Source organism: Amphiura filiformis, chromosome 18, assembly GCF_039555335.1.
Source record: "Amphiura filiformis chromosome 18, Afil_fr2py, whole genome shotgun sequence".
NCBI lineage: Eukaryota > Metazoa > Echinodermata > Ophiuroidea > Amphilepidida > Amphiuridae > Amphiura > Amphiura filiformis.
The window spans coordinates 16,303,670-16,322,917 of record NC_092645.1 but is presented as its reverse complement, the minus strand read 5'-3'; the positions used below and the strand labels follow the sequence as shown (position 1 = coordinate 16,322,917).

The following is a 19,248-nucleotide window of genomic DNA, read 5'->3' as shown; positions in this document are numbered from 1 at the left end:
AATTACATGTAATTCTGCATTGACTGTATCAAGTACTGAAACTGTGACAACAAAATATTGTTTTAACATTGGGTAATAAACACTAAAAGATGGCTTTAGCGTGCTTTATGCAACATATAGATATGTCATTCTAAGCATTCAGAGCATGGAGTTAAAGTGTTAAATCATCAAAAACATATTTCCCTGTGAAGATTTCACAGCTGGATAACAGAGAGATCCATATAAAAGAGGTCCGGATAAGAGAGGTTGGACTAAATTAAAATGATTTCCAGTTATAGCAATTTATGTACTCTAATCTTAATACATATTGATTGCTTTATGTACAATGCTAATTTATATGTTGTGACAAGAACAAAAAATGCACTATTTGTATCTTTCCTGTTTTTGTAGTGTTGCATTAATTGCATGAAATTGTACACATAAGGTTTCTTTGATTTGCTGTTCTAAATGTTTACAAAGTGCAACAGAAACATGTAGTACCTGTACTTAATTAAACAAGCGGGTTGCTTATTTTAATAAGTGCGGTTTTTAATAGCTTGTCTATTCAAAAGCGTTTTTGTCACCATGGGGTCTTCCTGTTGGTTTTGTTTTGGCTGGGTTTTTTCTCGATGTTCGGGGGGAGTAAGGCAGGTTGTATTAATTGCCCCAGCTCAAGCCATATCAGTAACGTCACCCTTGTGAGGTAGTAACTGCTTGGCGGGCTATTCCCTTCTTGATTGGCTGCCTTACGACCTTGCCAGGCTCGGACCAATCAGATCTCTTGTTAGTGAGCGTCTGGTACTTAGCGGTTTTTTCCTTTCCATCTCATTCACTTTTTTCGGCTGGAGCGGTCAGGTTCGTTTGAAAATCCCGCCCAACCCACCCAGTTTTGTAGCTGGGGGAGGGTTTGGTGGGTCGTGTCCCAGACCTGTGGTGTTTGGGGGTAGCTGGCCAGGTCTGTGCGCAGTCCCCGTTCCGGGTGTGGGGGTGGGCTAGCAAGATATCTTGCAGCCGTGTGCTCAGCCGGGTATGGCATGTTTTTCAGGGGGATCAGGGTCTGGACCGTGTCTTTTTTGGTAGTTTCAATGGTCGTGTCCGGAAAATATTTGGAGGTGTGTTGCCCCAAGTGGGATCCACCATCCAAATCATCAAATAATATGTCCAGAATCCATTCCCACCTTTTTGTTCCCTATCAATGGGTAATCTCTGTAGATAGTCCTACTTGTTCGTGCATCAGTGTGGTGCTTTGACCGTTTCAGCTAAAAAAAAAAAAAATAAATGTTAATTGGGTGGTATCATAAATTGGCTGTGTGATGAGTTATTTTTCTCTCTGTGCATGTAGCCTAAGACCCTCTGAGGACAATGTAAAAAGTGTTGCTCAATTTATATATTACACTGATTAAACTGGTGTATTATCATGCATGACCCAGTTAATGTTTAGTGTAAAATAATTATGCCTTTTACCACTTTCCTTGTAGCATAATGTATTGAAGGTAGCGTAATTTTGCATGTGATCAAAATAAACAAGGAAGATCAGTGGGTTTGCTAATATTTACTGTTGTTATTAATGTAAAAAAAATATTGCTCAATATTACACTGATTACAGTTGCTTGCCTGTGTTGTATAAGGTTGCATGATATTATAAAGCATCTTATAAGTTCTAGATATATATTGACATTGGACTTTTCCAGATAAAATCCATACACCCCCTATGGAAGACATACATTATAACCTAATCTCCCATAATGGGGGGGGGGGGGTGCAGATTTCAAATGGAAATTCACAATCCCTGTGTGGGAGATTAAAATCATGTCTTCCGTAGGAGGTGTATGGATTTCAACTGGACTAGCCCATTACGCATGAGACTACAATGATAATACCCAGAGAGAGTTCAGATGTAGAATCTGATTTATCTGATAGCTGCTGAATTTGTCTGTATTGGAGTTGTTTGTTCTTTGGAATCAGGGCTAGACTTTTACACACACGCCAATGATGTGTGCTTTTGCTGTCGGGCCTGTTACTTTCTAAAAGTGTACGCCTGACTGGGGTATGACATTTTGACGATCATAGGTCACTCTATTTGGTAATTTTAACCTAAAAAGTGCAAATTTTTGCAATTTTTCACCATAGGGAACCCTTAACAATTTTAGCTTCAATATATGACAAAATGTTGCATGCGCTTCACGCGAATATGTAACATTAAACTTATTCTGTCACTAAAAGGTGCTAGATTAACTAGACTTCAGGGTCAGAAATTTGCAACCAAGTGCAAGAATCCTTTTGGACTTTCATTGCCAGTTAGAACTAACTAAAGGATTAGGATTTAGCTATGTTTCATTTGGCAAAACAAGATAATATTGTGTAAATTCCAAATATTAATGCGGTATTTTTCTGGAATAGGGAGTAGTTATAGAGTTACAGGACTTCATCAATCTTTTGTAGTGTTCCCTGACCTCATTATTATGACCTCAAACTACCATTCATTGCATGCACCACCCTCTTCTTTGCACTCATATTCTCATTGCATGATTGTCTTTCTTGCACATCTACTAATTTTATTAATATCATTTATTTGTTCATCTACATGTGACACAAGTGTTGTGCTTATATGTGGTGGAATTTCCAAATGAAAAACAAAAGATCAGCAAGTATAGCTTGGACAGCTTTCATTTGGACTGTGTCATCTTGTCCAGAGGGCTTCATCAGACCATCATTGTTGTGTCACCAAAACTGAGCCGACACAATCCATTGACAAAGTTAAAATTATGAGTAATTACACATTTGTGTACATCCATATCAAAACGATGTACTTGTCGGCTACTACATGGGTCACATTTCACATAATAGCTAGGAATAAATACCAGACTCATTTCCAAAGTGGAGGTCACTTCAAATCATCCCAAGTCACAAGGTTTAGGAATACAAAGAACAATCCTTAACCATATGACTTGGGGATAATTTGAAGTGACCTCCACTTCGGAGATGAGTCTGGTATTTATTCCTAGCTATTATGTGAAATGAGACACATGTAGCAGCCGACAAGTGCATCGTTTTGATATGGATGTACACATTTTTTAATTACAGAGTCATTTAGGTCATAATTTATATTATAATTGTGTAATAATATTGTAATTGAAAACATGTTATTAACAACACCACTTGAGTCAGGAGAATTTGCTTGCCTATTTGTTTGGAAGTCCACTAAGTTTTTATTTGGGATTTCTTAATCAAGTCCACACCTGCATGACTAAACTTTAAGTAAACATTCTAACAGAAGTAGCATAGAAATATGCTTTGTGCAATCACAAATTGCATGTAGTAGATTGATTTCACTTCAGCTTTTGCAGTGTAAATAAATTTAATTTAATCTATAGCATTAATCTTAATGATATGTTTATTTATATATAGTTTATATTTTTTTCAGCTTTTTGTTAATTTATTAATCTATGTAAACAAAATATTATGTTTGATATTCTATCAAAAGGACAACTGGTATCTCCTATTGAATAAGAAATATTTTAAAATAAAAAATATTTAGTTTCAGTTGTATCATCAGTTCTTCTTGAACTTACTAAAACACCTGCACAATTATTGTCGTCCTCAGAACACTACCACGTCTTCCGAGTCATGTGCCTGGAGCTGGGAGAACAAGCCATGAAGGTTACCGTCGGTAACAAGCCATCATCGAAGAACAGGCATCCATCAGTTGCCACAGCAACGGTTAGATTCTTATGTACCATACCAGTACGTCTTCAGCTAGTGCCAGTCATCCGTCAGCCAAATCTGCAGATGCCATGCCCGATATCATTGGACTCGGATAACCAGGTGCGTAACATCAAAATGGAATAACATCAGGCTATTCCAATTGAAATCCATACACCCCCTATGGAAGACATGACCTCAATCTCCTACACAGGGAGTGTGAATTTCAAATTTACACTCCCTGTGTGGGAGATTAAGGTCATGTCTTCCATAGGGGGTGTATGGATTTCAACTGGAATAGCCAAATTTAAATAATAATGTAAGGGAAACAGAAGGCTGGTGATACATACAAGTACACTATGCTAAATTCACACAGCATAATGTACACTATGGATTATCATGGATGGTGACCCGAAACATTCCATATACCAGTTGAAGATCCTATTTCTAAAAGGAGATTTAACAGGGATAGAAATATGCAACCAAGTGCAAGAATTCCTTTTGGATTGTCCCAGTGGAATTTTGCAAGAATCTCTCCATATAACTTTGTATGATAAACTAAAATGTGACATGATCAAAGGGAATGAGTGGGATGTCGCTAATATTGTTTTTGAGATATTGGCAAAAACAGTTTTCAAATTCTTTTCAGCCATTCATAAATTGCCCTTCACACGGTAACCAGATGTCCGATTTTGACGGCATTTGCATCCAAATGTAGCATTAATAAACTGCCAGAAAATGATGTAAAAAACTTCTAATCAACAATTGCCGACATGTGACTCATTCCCCTTGATCATGTCACAAATATCTTGTTAGATTCTTGCAATTTTGTTGACGAGAATCTGCGCGAGAATGGATTCTCGCCAAATTTCTGCCCCTGGGTTAAGTCACATTGAGTTATTGGTTAATGACTGCATCAGTTGTTTTGAGGGTATTGTGAAAAATATAAATATTTGCTTTTGGAACCTCGCGAGTATCCTGAGGGGTGCAGCCCCATAGGATATTCCGAGGTCCAAGCAAAATATTAAAAATTCAAATTGGCTTAAACATTTTGCAGTTGAGAGTGTATAAGTTGACTTCAATTAGTGATTATTATAGTCTACTAATAAAAGGTTTATTCAGATGTTCAGTGTAATGAGCTGATGGTAATTGATGCAAGTTCCAACTCTATGATTCTGATTTTACAGATACCGGTGTTAAACAATGGTCAGTTGGACATAGATGTAAGAGCAGTAGACAACAGTGGTCACTACTTCCACAACTTCTCATCAGTGGTCATCGGATGGACAAACACAGACAATAGACTTGTGAGGTTTTATAGTCCTAATACAATATATGATGACTTTGATGGAGAGATACCAGGCTCCAAGTATCTTAGAGGTAAGTCCATAGATATTGGACCCAAGGAGTACCAACTATGCCATGTTAGCGTGTTGTTTATGAATGGCAAAATAGGACAAAATGGAGCAGATTGTGTCACATGTGGGACATATGATTGTGTTCTATTCAAAATTCATAACCTCTGTGTATTACACCGTATGTGTGTCCCAATCAAATTACTAGTTTGCGTATACCTTTGTTTAGAAGAAAAAATGGCAATCTTAAACTCAAAAATGAGTAATCCAAGAATCTCGCTCAACAAAAGAAGTGAGCTGATAAGCAAATGTCGTCATAGCCGTTAAGAAAAAGTAATGTTTCATATGGTATGTTTAGGCCTATTCATTATTTTCTCCATAACCTATTTCACCACCTGCCGTTGTGCGTCATACTTGCGCTAGGTGTGTTTTTCGACACCGCGTATGTTGCGTGCACGCTTAATTTCGTTGCTAGGTTACGGAGTTTTTGGAAAGGCCTTTGATCACCGTGTTTTTCATTTTTAATTTATTCACCTGAAGATCGCTTTGGCGTGAAACGTGTTGTGAAATGTATTAATATCTGTGTCTATATTTTTAAAATAGCTCTACCATTTATTGGTATCGAGCACTGTATAGCTGTCTGTGATACTTTTAATTCATTTAAAAATGATATACGCACAACGGCACTCCATCAATGACCTCCGCATGTGACGTAGCAAGGAATTATGTGGTATAATGACTTCGCGTGTGCGCATACTTTGTCCTGGAACACTTCACACACTCGCAACTACGATATTTGCAATATAGCCTGATTTCGCACTGCTGTAATTGGTAAATCCGTTTTAGCCTGTTTGATTTTTTGCGAAATATAAGTTGTGATTAAAATTGTTTATTTCAACAAATATTTGAGAAAATCTTGAGATTTGGTTGTGTGATAAGTTAAAGATGACGGTTATAAATTTGGTATCGGTTATATGTCAGGAATTCAGGCATTGTGAAAAATCTAAACATCTTGCTTTCGACCTCAGAATATATCCCACGGATCAGGATACTTCTCGGTTCCAAAGGCAAAATATTTAGATTTTTCACAATGCCCTCCAAATAACTAATGCGAAGTTATTAACCTATAATATACACTTTCAAAAATCATTTGTAATTATTATTTCATTGTTTTTATGATTTGTTTGCAGCATACCAAGATTGCACTCTGAGTCAAGAGATCGGATCACTGACTCTGACTGCTACAACAAGAGGGTATGATGCAGCAGTATTCAAGAAACACAATATCAAATTAGCTGTAAGTAATTACATCAAAACCACAGATTTATAAACACATGGCAAAAAGTAATTACCCATATTTATTATGATAAAATAACTAAAAAACTTGAAAGTTAAATAATTGCAAAATGAAACCCATTTGTGATGCGATCAAGCAAAATCAGTCGGAACTTGGAAATATTGATTTTGAGATATAGCCACACAAAGGAAATATTTCCTTTTTGTTTTGGAAACTCTTTATTTGTTCATATCTTTGGAACTAGTTGTTCAATTTCAATGGGTTTTCTGCAAAATGCAGCTTTGTAAAGGCTTTTTTCGACTGATTTTGCCTGATCGCATCACATTTTAGTTTTGCAAATTTTGATACCTCATTTGTGTTGACATCTTCAAGTTTGTAGCCACATGGTGACTCCTTGAATGAAAAAAGATGTTTATTCAAAAGTTGCACCAAAAAGCTACCAAAGCCAGTTTCTGCATGGTGAATAGTGGTGACCAGGCATTTTCAATGGGTTTAAGTGCACCTTTTGAATCTGCATCTGCATTTAAAGGGTCACCATAGCAAAACATTTTGTGCTATTAAAACTAGCATCAAAATTTGCAGTGAGGCATCAAAAATTCAGATTTTAGATTTGATGCATAGATTTTGAGGTATAACCTTATACTGAAGGGGGTAATTACTTTATGTGATGTTTTCCCCAAAAGTTTGAACTGACTTTCAGCACAACAAATTCAAATAACCTTGATTTTTTTTATGTGTGCCAACACATCTTCATCAGAAGAAGTCCTATGATGTTGTGTTGGACTTATGCCATTGGCGACTTTTGGTCGAACAAGAGTGTTATTAAAGTCAGCGCACGGCTTGGCGCAGGTGCACTACGGCAGAGCACTATGATGGTAAAGACTATCACACGGAGAGGGTGATAGTAAAAATGATTAATGGTAATCAACCAATGAACTCTCTAGAATTTATGTATGAGTGATATAAATAAAGATGGCAACTGCAGTCCTTGATCGTGATTTAGTTCTGGTGATTTTTTCTTGATTTGGATGGCCTGCCTCACTAAACGAGGTTACTCTCTATCATCCTTGTCTAAAACCTTTGAATTCCCAGTCAATGTTGTGGCGAGATTCTGTTTTATTGAGTTACATATTGGTGTCTCCGATACCGTGTACCCTCCTCGATATTATATACATTATTTCAAACTGGACTTCAATTATAAACTCTAGAATATTAACATTGTTCATTTTAATAAATAACACTTTATCATATTTTTCAGGATAAAATTCACCCACCAGTGAGTGCGTCGTTGGATTTGAGTCTGGTGACAGAAGCCACTATTGCTCCTAAACAGATGTCTATCTTTAACCATCCATCAAACAGGGTAAGTGAAATGCAATGGGTTATTTCAGTAGAAATTTCAGTAGAAATTGTGGGATAGACTGCCCCTTGACAAGGGTCAGTCTTCAGTAAACGGCTCTTTTCAGAGCCATCAGTAGGCAATGGACGGCCTATGTGTTTCATTCTTAGGTACTTAGGAAGTCAGAGCTACTGACGAAAGCTTGACAGTTCTTAACTTGTCTGATGGCGAACCCGCTAAAAAACCCACTAATTGTTCAATAGAAATCTATACACCCCTTATCACTATGAAATTTTTACAATGGAAATCATCAGAACAAAAGAAAATGTAACACTGAAATTGTTTTCAGTGGTATATCAATTGCCTATTGTCTGCTACAATGAAGGCACTAATTTCCATAACAATAGAACACAACTCATTTCAGTGTGATTAAATCCATTTCAGTGGGATTAAATTAATTTTAGCGCAGTGGGATTAATGACTGGCCAGTGATTTCAGAGTCGTTTCAGTCAGTTTTTCAATATGATTGGACAATGGTTATTTGCATACAGAATAAAAAAGTAAAACTATTTCACTAGGCACGTTCAGACGGTACGATGATTAGCTTGTAGTTAGTGACCGTGTGGACGCAATCGTGGTTTAGTAATCAACGAGTAAACTTCAAGTTACTAACCATAAGAAATCTTATGGTTTAGACCTAAACTACGAGCAGTTGTCGATGACAGTGGCCGTGTTGACACGCTAATCATCGAAGTCGAAGTTTAACATGACCTTGCATGGTGTCTATACATAGCATGTTTAGCCGTCAAATTATAGCAGTGAAAGACGGAGTTTCCATAGCATTGCATTTTTAGTAGGAATATTATATAGTATTTTCTTAATTGTTTGGCGTAAAAATAAAGTAGCAAACTTGAAAAAAGAGACAGAAGATTAGAATAGAATTATGATGGTTTTTTGGTATTCGTTCTCGTATCACATTTACGGCCATTGGGGAACCCCCGACAGTGAGTTTGACCAAAGGATTCAGTATATTGTTGAGCGCAAGAAATAAAAATTAAATGGTCTAAGAATTTGATCTTTCACAGTTCAATTTCAAATAATAGGCCATATTTATTTTAATTTAGTAACAGCATGATTTAAAAAAATCTTTTTCACTATAAAAAATAATGAAGCCACCGCGAGTCTCGCCGATTTATTTTTAGCTGCACTGGTGGATTCATCCGCAAAAAAAAAAAAAATTTAATTCATGGCTAAATAAATCATGTTTAAAATATTCAGCATGAAATAAATGATGTAGGCTTATATTCATTATATTTTTCTGCCATTTTTTTAGCAGTACATGATAAGGCCTATGAATTTTCACCAACCATGCCAACGAAATTTAATTCAACATCGCGATCGTAGAACATCAATGTTTCATTTCATATTTTCTCGCGGTATACGGTCCACTTCTGGTTTTTTATCAACAAGCAAGGTGCTGGCTTGTTGATAAATATTGGAATTGTCGAAGGTTAGCCGCCATGTGGACGCTTGTCGTTGATTAGGGGATTACAAGTTACCATCGCTGATTAGTAATCATCGATGGTAAGGCACCGTCTGAACATGACTACTGTTATTTTTAGTAGTGCTGTTAATTGTTTCAAATTTTCAGTGTTCATTTAAGATATCTGTGTGATTTTCAGTGTAAAAATACCATAGTGTATGGAAGACATGACCTTAATCTTCCATACATAACAGGGAGTGTGAATGTCAAATAGGGTTACCTGAATGAGTGATGCCATTTAAAACAACTGTGTAGGAGATTAAGGCCATGTTCTCCATATAAGGGGTGTGTGGATGTTGTACTCTTTGATTCTACATCATTGATTAAGAAATAAGAAAACCGTGATGTCAGATGAAGCTGGCACTTGGAACATCTCTGTATCTATAGGATTCTACCTTTCTGCTTTGTTTTCTTGTGATTTTTAGGTGTATTTGGATCTTCAAGGCGGGTCTGGTCACTTCTGGATCACCCCCAACATACAGGGTATAGCTGAGGTGATATTTGATGAGAAAAGAAAGAAGATAGAGGTAAGGAATAATCCTTCAGATCTATGTAAATCGTGTTCTATTCTGTGTTTGGATTTGTTCATCAAATCTGTGGCTTGTGTAACGGTCTGTTCATACTACGCCGCAATTGCTGTGCGATGCGGTGCATTGCCGGTGATTACTTTTTTCCGCAACTCAATGCAACTCATCACATTTCCAAGTTAAAATGTATTCAACTTTATTGCGATACCGCAACTGAAGTATTCTGCGGTACGGTGCAGTGCGGCATTGCATCGCATCACATGTGCGGCATAGTATGAACAGACCTTAAGGATGATAATTCCAAGAATTCTATGATTGTAGTTATGACCCGTGATTATATTGGAGAGAAATATATTGCACATGAAATCGAGAGCTTTCAATCTGATATATTTTTTTAAATTTCTTCACAGGTGAAACCTTTGAATGATGGCACAGTAACCATTACAGCACACGATCTTTGCTTGGAGACTACCCAGCATGCATCAGCACAGATTCACATCGCAGGGGTCAACATAATTGACCTCAGGGTTGTGGACAAGGTAACAATTTCTACCACAGAACTATAATAAAAGTCAGAAGATATTATTATTTACAAAAGTTCTGGTGTACAAATCCAAAAGTATTTCGGTATAAAGATGTTACTCCACTCCAAAACACCATAATGTCGAGTTCCAACAGGAAACAGACCAGGAGTGTGAGAGTTGATCAGTCAATTTGAAAAAGTACTATGATGTAGTACGAAACGTCATTGAGGTATGTTTATAACATCTTTATACCGAAATACTTTTGGATTTGTACACCAGAACTTTTGTAAATAATGTATTATGGACAATCCTGATGAATTTATTTACGGACAGTACTAGTTTGCGCCTGTCAATCAAACTCAAGACGGTTTGTTACGATTTGTCGTGATGATTGAAGAAACAACAACGCATGGCCTATAGTTTTCACCTATATACAAATTGTCTCAAAACCTAGGTCTTTGTAATAGGAAACTTTTTTTCCTGGAGGCACTATGTCAAAAATGCCTAGAAAAATTGCTCTTTGCTTTATATAAAAGTATTGATATTGGTCTCCTTTTTTGTGAAAGCCAAAATTTATTCTACTGTGACTTTTTAAGGCTCAATCTGGCAAGTCCTGTTAACACTCTTGGTACTGAGTGTATACAGTGTCTAAATATTTATTCTTTCAGTTTAACTTTAATCATCAATTATGTACAAGTAGACAAAGCTACATGTATAAGCATTTCTTTTTGTCTTTCAATTCCCATGCAGGTCCAAGTAGAGCATGACATAACGGCCACAGTACAGGTCCTTGATGCCAGTAGACAGCCGTTATCTGTCTCTTACTTCCCACTGATGGGATTGGAACCCAAACCTGCATCAGACATCATCACTATTAGGTAAGTTGGGACAGATCTTAAGATCTGAAATTGGTACACAAATTGAAATTATGAACCAATTATTATATGACTAATAGAAGTTGACATGGAATGAATGCTGATCAGCAACACTTAAAGCCATAATGTGTGATTTGCTCCACAGCGATACCCTCAATTTTTCTTGAATTTGCATGATTGTAATGCTCAGTGGTGTACTAAAATACCATGTGCAAGACTAAGCCTGAAGTGCTATATTTACAAAAACATTTTCAGTTTTTATATTAAATCTGGAGATTGCCAATTTTATTCAGAGTTCACCGATCTAGTGCTTGCTTACACGTCTCGTGAATGTCGGGTCATGTGTAATTGTATCATTGAATCAGTGATGTATAAATTGTGTGCATATCCCTATTTGTCATACGTCTATACATTCCAGCTGTGTGATGCTCCGTGCAATAATACATATAGTACGATCAGCAAGGTAATACACGCATTGTAGGTGCTGGAATGAAATAGCAATTTTCTTCATTTTAGCTCATTTGTTTGGCTTGAAATTAAAAGGGGACAATGTGATCAGTGAAAACTAACATTTAAATAGTAATCTGTTCTTTATACAAATCACACAGACTCAGTACACCGGTCGATCTTACCGTTTCCGATGTTGATTAAGATACTTCTTGCATCGATCCCGAGATGCGGAAAAACCAATAGTCATTTTGTCCCACATAAATGAATAAATAACAAAACCCCCGATCCCCGGTGGACTCACCCAAAAGGTGACGTCACACCATATGATCGTCCCTTATCCTCCTTGGTCTCCGACTGACACAGACGTGCCTATCGATTGTTCATAGCACTGTGTATCAATTTCTCGACCAAAGGCGAGATATACTGGTTGTAGTTTCACACCTTAGGTAAAACCAAACCGGTATTGTTCGGCTGAGGATAGTTTTGACGGCATTTTCTGGCGAAAAAGTAACAAAAAACGATCCAAAACTTAGCTACATATCGTGCCTCCGTTTGTATACGGGACACACGAGCAATTCAAAATGGCGCTCGTTGGCGCCATTCATTTTGTTTCCCACGTAAAACAACCATTGCAGCCTGTAAGTTACAATAGATGTTTGTACATACACATTGTATTTCATGTACGGTAGGTTATTGTTGCTATGTTAGGGTGATTACTCTATCGTTATGTCTTCATTACCGTCCAATAAAGGCGAAAGTTAATCAGATATTCATACGGTGGGGATTGGTAGGGACCCGTCTGACATTTAGTAATAAAGTTAGCCAGTCCTTACTTTACCACTAACGTTAGCGACCAGCCTCCGTGCTCAGGTTTGCTTACTGGGCTTGAGTCGCGTGTTGGGGGGTAGTGCCCCCTCCCTTTTCTCCTCGCTTCGCCTCGGCCCTGTCGGGCTTGCCCTTCCCTGGTGACGGAGCGGGACCCACACCCGCTCTGTTTCACCCACAGGGAGTGCTCACGATCTTCTAGATGTCTTTCTTTTGCTTAGGACTCTCCGAGTTCCAGCTTGACGATTGGGATAGGCTCCGTCATCGCCATAAGACGAAGAAGAAATCTACCAAGGGCACTGGTAAGGTCGATCACGGTGGATTCTGCTGTGACAGCCCCTATGGGTCATGGCAGGTCTGCTTAAGGGGCTCCGGTCCCGGACAAGCAGGCGGTTCCTTCGGGACTGCTAAGCGCGTCCAAAGGCTCAGCAGCCAGCGAAAGCACTGACTATACGTCGGAGCAAAGTAGCAGGCAGCAGAGCGGTAACCACCAGCGAAAACCCTAAGCGGGTTTTGCAGCAGGAGGATACCAGTCGATCACGGTAGATTCTGCTGTGACAGCCCCTATGGGTCATGGCAGGTCTGCTTAAGGGGCTCCGGTCCCGGACAAGCAAGCGGTTCCTTCGAGGGACTGCTAAGCGTCCAAAGGCTCAGCAGCCAGCGAAAGCACTGACTATCGTCGGAGCAAAGTAGCAGGCAGCAGAGCGGTAACCACCAGCGAAAACCCTAGCGGGTTTTGTAGCAGGAGGATACCAGTCCTCTAGCGAAAATCCTCACGGGTTTTTAGCAGGAGGACACCCGTCTGTTGCAGGCATATCTACGGGCTCAAACAGCCACAGTAGTAGCCAGCGACGGGCAGCATGCAAGGGTACCCGGGCTTGCCTGGGTTGAACCCTAGCATGCATGGGTTCAACAGAGAGCGATACCGCTGCTAACGCTGTGGGTGTAGTCTTAGCAGAACCAACTGGGGTTGTCACACGCAGCGTTCCATGGCGGGACCGCCGAGTGATACCCTGGGCCCTAGAATAGCTGCTGGCTGTCCACAGGACTGGACTGGCTGGCGATTATTCAGGGGTTGGGCTGCGCAGTCTCTCACGGGACAGCGACCCAGGTGCATTCGGTGGCAGCTACAAAGGCGAGCTACGGCTTGACTTCAGTGGTAGCCGCTATGCACCCGCCCATAGCTGCCGTGAGTGGTCCGCCACACACAGCGACCTTGGGCGAAGCTCTAGAGGTACAGTAAGTAGCTTGAACAGCCTAGCTGATCAACAACCCACTTATGTCCTCGAGAGCCAGCGGGCGTGGGTGATCCATTACCGTCAATGGGTCAATTACCCTCTCTTGATCGATCACTGTCAAATCAACAGGGCATAGCTCCATTGATTGGCGCTGCCTATTCAGGTGGCGAGGTGATTGATCGGGGTATCTGCACGCTCAGCTACCCGTGGTACTAGGCAAGCTCCCTCTAGCCAAGGGACAGCGGTATAGCGGGGTACCCATACTGCGGCTTGATCCTTGCGGGGAGCGCAGTGAGGCATGGGTACAGTGGTACACAGCCGGGAGCCCTCACGGGCACCTACGCTGGAACCACGCATACAGCGGTACACAACCGGGAACCCTCACGGTACCCATGCTAGTACCGCGCCGGTACCACGCCAGCACACAGCGGGAGCCCCCAAACAGGGGACGCGGTGTGGCGAGGGTACAGCGGTCCACAGTTGGGAACCCTCACGGTACCCACGCTGATACCGCACCGGTACCGCAGCACCGCCTTAGTCGCCACAGTCTCTGTGGCAACAAGGGGGAGGCGGTGCTGGTACTGCAGTACCATGGGGTTACCCTGGTGGCGGATCCTTTCAGGGTCAGCTGCCGGCTGGGTATGCCCGTGGTACCCGCCGCAGGGTGTTTCTTCCACGGCCTAGCACCGTGGCAAGTGTCGCCAGCGATGGCCACGCAGTACCAACATCAGCTGTTGACCAGGCCAGCCGGCATGGGGCTAACCCAGATCTTGATCAGGGTAGGCCCCGGGCTGCTAGCGCTAGGACGACGGCTGCGAGAGCATGCGGACCCAGTGGTGCCATGGCGGATACCTCAGGGTCTTGCGGGAGTACTCCCTCTTCTGCTGGCAGGTAGTCGGCGAGCCACACAGTGGTTATGCCTTCTTACCCGCTTTCAGATGCCCGTCCTCAGTTACCGTCATCATCGGAGCATGATACGGATACTGTGGGCGAGGGAAAGGAGTCGGAAGCTGAGTCCGGTAGTGACATCACTACAATCTCCTTCCCCCGCTGCCCCGAGAGGGGAGCAACAGCACTGATCGTCCTCCGGACACCCCCTAAGGGGGAGTCCATGGAGGAGGACCAGGGATCCTTTCAGTAGGATGCTCAGCTGCTGCTTCCTCACAGGGGCGCCTGCACTCTCATTCCCGGCAAACCTCACGGGTAGATATCGTGGGGCTGTCGAGCTCAGTAGAGCTATGCGCGCGTGCTTGCACGCTTCCTCTGCGTGTAGCGGGAGGACCACAGGACCTACCTGAGGGGATCCGAGAGGGAGGACCCAGATGTCGTCAAGCGTATCACGCTCAGACAACATCTGAGCTCTTCCGCGAGGTGAGCCTATTAGCTAGCCTCAACGAGAGCTCCATGGGCCTAGCCCATAGGGTGTCCACTCAGCGCCCGGGGGAGGGCCTGCCACTCCAATCGCTCACGCGATGGAAAGGCAGGGTCCTTTTCTCTTTGGATGCTTCTGCGCCACGGTGGAGGACCGTGCAAAGAAGCTACCAACGGAGCACTCTGAAGAGGTCGGAAACTGCCCTTACCATGGGTAGGAGCTCCGACTTCAGCAGGCCGTGCACCACCAACAGTACCTGAGCCCACTACCTCTGCAGCACCCATTTCTGGGAGGCGCAAGGGTAGCACAGGAACAGCTGGCAAGCCCCGAAGAAGAGCAAGCGCTCTTCCAAGGGAAGCTAGGCAGAGCATTCCTGGGGGCTCAGCGGTTTTTCCACAGCGGGATCTCCCAGTGGACGACCGCTTATGGCTTTCACCCAGAGGTGGGAAACCATCTCTTTGAGCGCCTGGGTATGGTCAGTGGTGAGTGGGGGTTACAGACTGGCAACCCAGTCTCCCCCACATTCGTCTGCACATTTCAGAGGTCCACAGTAGTGCCGTCAGGCGGCCCCCAGCGTCGGGCACTACTGACAGGGATCACACAGCTTCTCACGAAGCGGGCGATTGTCCCGGTCTACCCCCGTTCTACGGGTGATCTTGGAGCCATTGGCTCCAAGGAAGACCGGCGACGGGACCCCCAGCCGGAACCGCAGGCTGTTGAACGCGTGCTTCAGGCCCAAGAGGTTCAGAATGGGGACTCTCGCCTCGGTGCTAGCCTGCCCCATCAGGGCATGGGAACAACATCGCTAGATCTCTCGGACGCCTATCTGCATATGCCAATCGCCGCTCAAGATCGGAGGCATCTGCGCTTCTAGGTACAGGATCAAAATTACCAGTTTTGATACCGGCCTTCCGGCCTGTCCATCTCTCCCAGGGTGTTTAACACTCTTGGTCAGAGCGGTGGCAGCGTACCTGAAGCACAGGGGTGTCAACATCAGTTGCTACCTGGACGTTTGGCTCATATACGGACGCACTCCACTGAAGACTACGGGTCTCATGGGGTTGATAGTCCGTGGGGTGCGGGACCCTGGATTTTTGATCAGCTCAAAAAGTCCAGCGTGGTCCCGACGCATGACACCACTATTTGTAGGGGCCCAGATCACCCTCACGGAGGGGTTCGCGGTGCTCTCACCCGGCGGGTGGCGAACATGGTGCGGTGTGCCTGACTCTTGGCGAGTCTCGGGCAAAACCCGCTGTGGCATGGATGAAGGTGGTAGGCCTAATGGCCAGTATGGTAGACCTCGTACTGTACTGCCGTTTCTACGTTAGGCTTACCCAACTACACCTTCTAGCCTGCTTGCAGGCCCAGTCGTCACCAATATCCCTCGCGGTTCCGTTGTCGGAGATCGCGCGAGAGGAACTCTGGTGGTGGACCCATCAGCCCAATTTGACCCAGGGTGTCAGGTTTCCTGCACCCCGGTATGTCACGTAGTGGCGACCATAGCGTCAAAAGCGGGCTGGGGGTCCACATCCCGGAGACTCCGTCTCGGGCCTATGGGGGCCATAGAGACAGAGTTTCACATCACCCTCCCTCGCTTACGAGGAGGTGATCGTGGAATCACATACCGTTGTCCTGACGGATAACACAACCGTGGTAGCCTACCCCAACAGACAAGGGGACTCCGGGCCACACGATTGAGCCTGCATGCACGACACCTGATAGGGTGGTGCAAGTTCAGGCAGATTACGATGAGGCGATACACATCGCTGGGCGTCACCAGCATCCTCGCGCACAATCTGTCACGAGGAAGGGTGTCGGGACCAGCAGAATGGTCCCTTGCTCCATGAGGTCGCTCAGGCGATCTTCAAGGGATGTACCACCCCTCGAAAGATCTGTTCGCATCTCATCGCAATCATCCACTGCCGGTGTACTGCTCAAGGGTCGCGGCCCCCCAAGCATTCACCGTGGACGCTCTGTCCATAGACTGGGGAGGGATGGCAGCTTATGCAGTCCCTCCGATCTCACTACTCATGAGGGTGGTGGCCAAGATCGGGTGGGAAGACTGCATTGTCATTCTGCTAGCGGCAAGGTCACAGATCTACTCCGGCTGCCCGGAGCGGAGGTACCCAGTCTATCACTAGAGCACCTGCAGTTAGCTGCATGGCCCTTACCAGGGAACACGCAGCGGAGGGATACTTTTCATCAGAAGCTGTTTTCTCATCGCCGGGGCTGAGCGGAAGTCTACCCTCCGTGCGTATAGCCAGAGTCTGGCTCCATACTACGCTTGGTGCAATGAGACAAATAGCTCTCCCGCTAGAACCTCTGTGCTGCTAGTTCCGGAGTTTCTGACAGAAAAGTTCCAAGCAAGACTTCAGCGGGCCACTGGGGCCAGCTATAAGTCAGCTGTCCTCTCCATTCACCGAGGTTTCGAGGCGAATTCGACTATCATAGCCGATGGTTACCTTATTAGTCTACGCCTCGACTGTATGTTCAGCGAGTGTCTACCAAAAGGAAAGTGATCCTCCTAAGGGATCCCAACACAGTCTTAGATTACTTTAAGGGTCACCCTTTTGACCTTCCGTCAAAAGCGGCGCTTAAATCGTAACTCTCAAGATGGCTTTCGGTTTGGCGTTGGCTTCGGGACGGCGGTGCTGAGTTGCACACGGTCTCGAGGTTAGCTTCGTGTTCACAAACACTGGAGCGACACTGTTTGGCGCTCTGTTCTCGTGACTACGAGCGGGCGCGGTGCATACCGACATTCGTCCCTCTCCAATCCCCAGGGTTGGGCAAGGTTCGGCTGAAGCCAAAGATAGGCTGGGGTGTCCGATAAGGCGCTGCAGCACTATGTCTTCCGAACACAAGCCTTGCGAGGGACTCACGACCGCATTCATCACCCTTACAGAGCCTTTCGGTCCAGCCGCTGTCGCAATGGCTGGTCCAGGTGTTGGTGGGGTCCGGGGGCTCGCGAAGGTTTCGCGTCCCACGACCCACTCGACACGAGCTATCTCATCATCTTGGGTATACCGTTCGGTTGTCCCTTGAGGAGATCTAGCAGGCGGTGTCCCCGGGGCGGTGTCCCGGAAGCCACCTTCGCCCTTCTCTACGATACTTCCGTTTACGTTAGTAATCAGAGACGGGCGGAGGTTTACCGGGACATTGTTGGCGATCATAATACGGTGGTGTACGGGTACCAGGTTTTCAGACTATACAGAATACTCACCATGGTAAGAACCAGTGTCGCTATTCTTAACCACCAAACTTATTAAGTAAGGAGGTTTATGTCTGTGATCGCGTGGTCTTTTTTGTTTCCCGACCGTTGGGGACAATATTTTCTGACCTCGCGAAAACCATCGTTACCGCTCCCGATCCCTGATCAGATGCTGACCAATCTTGTACCTCCATCCGTCGGTTACTTGCTAGATCGATCTTTCAGATGTTGATGCAAGAAGTATCTTAATCAACATCGGAAGCGGTAAGATCGACCGGTGTACTGAGTCTAGTCCCAAACAGAAATGTTTGGTAGACTCATAACCGGTGCGATCTTACCTTTCCGATGTTGATTATCCCGGACCCGCCACCCCTACAAGTTTGGTCCGGTAGGGGATCCCAAGTCGGATAAGGGGCGATCATATGGTGTGAGGTCACCTTTTGGGTGAGTCCACCGGGGATCGGGGTTTTGTTATTTATTCATTTATGTGGGACAAAATGACTATTGGTTTGTCCGCATCTCGGGATCGAGGCAAGAAGTATCTTAATCAACATCGGAAAGGTAAGATCGCACCGGTTATGAGTCTACCAAACATTTCTGTTTGGGACTATTATCGGTTTAAATCATTGTTAAGTGGTGGATGGCATTAACGATGAGTGCCATGCCACCCACCATAGCTACAACCCTTTTAATAAACTTTTTTTTTTGATCTCATTACCAGACCTGATCCAACCAAAGGCCAAGATGACATGTACACAGCGTACTACAAAGTACACGGCTCTATACTTGGATTCACAACTCTATCCTTCACCGCTGCCTCTAAGACTGGTCACATGATATCCAGTAAACTTAGAGATATACAGGTAATAGATTTGATTGATTCTGTTTCAAGATTTGACTGTTTTTAGTAAATAGGAACTTGACTTAGAGCTTGAAACTGTGAACAAGCAGTTTTGATTCAGATTGAATATATTGAAGAGTTCAAGCAAAAAATGTGATATATGTTTGTCCATT

General features: G+C 43.6%; 1 protein-coding gene across 1 annotated transcript in view; it reads left to right on the top strand.

The window, feature by feature from the left end:
• The window catches only part of LOC140139927 (nuclear pore membrane glycoprotein 210-like), a 73,944-nt gene that overhangs the window by 30,028 nt on the left and 24,668 nt on the right, over positions 1-19,248 (top strand). Inside the window, 8 exon segments of the mRNA XM_072161707.1 lie at positions 3,584-3,804; positions 4,869-5,061; positions 6,227-6,333; positions 7,592-7,696; positions 9,641-9,742; positions 10,153-10,281; positions 11,017-11,144; positions 18,956-19,097. Of these exon segments, the coding sequence (XP_072017808.1) occupies positions 3,584-3,804; positions 4,869-5,061; positions 6,227-6,333; positions 7,592-7,696; positions 9,641-9,742; positions 10,153-10,281; positions 11,017-11,144; positions 18,956-19,097 (1,127 nt within the window).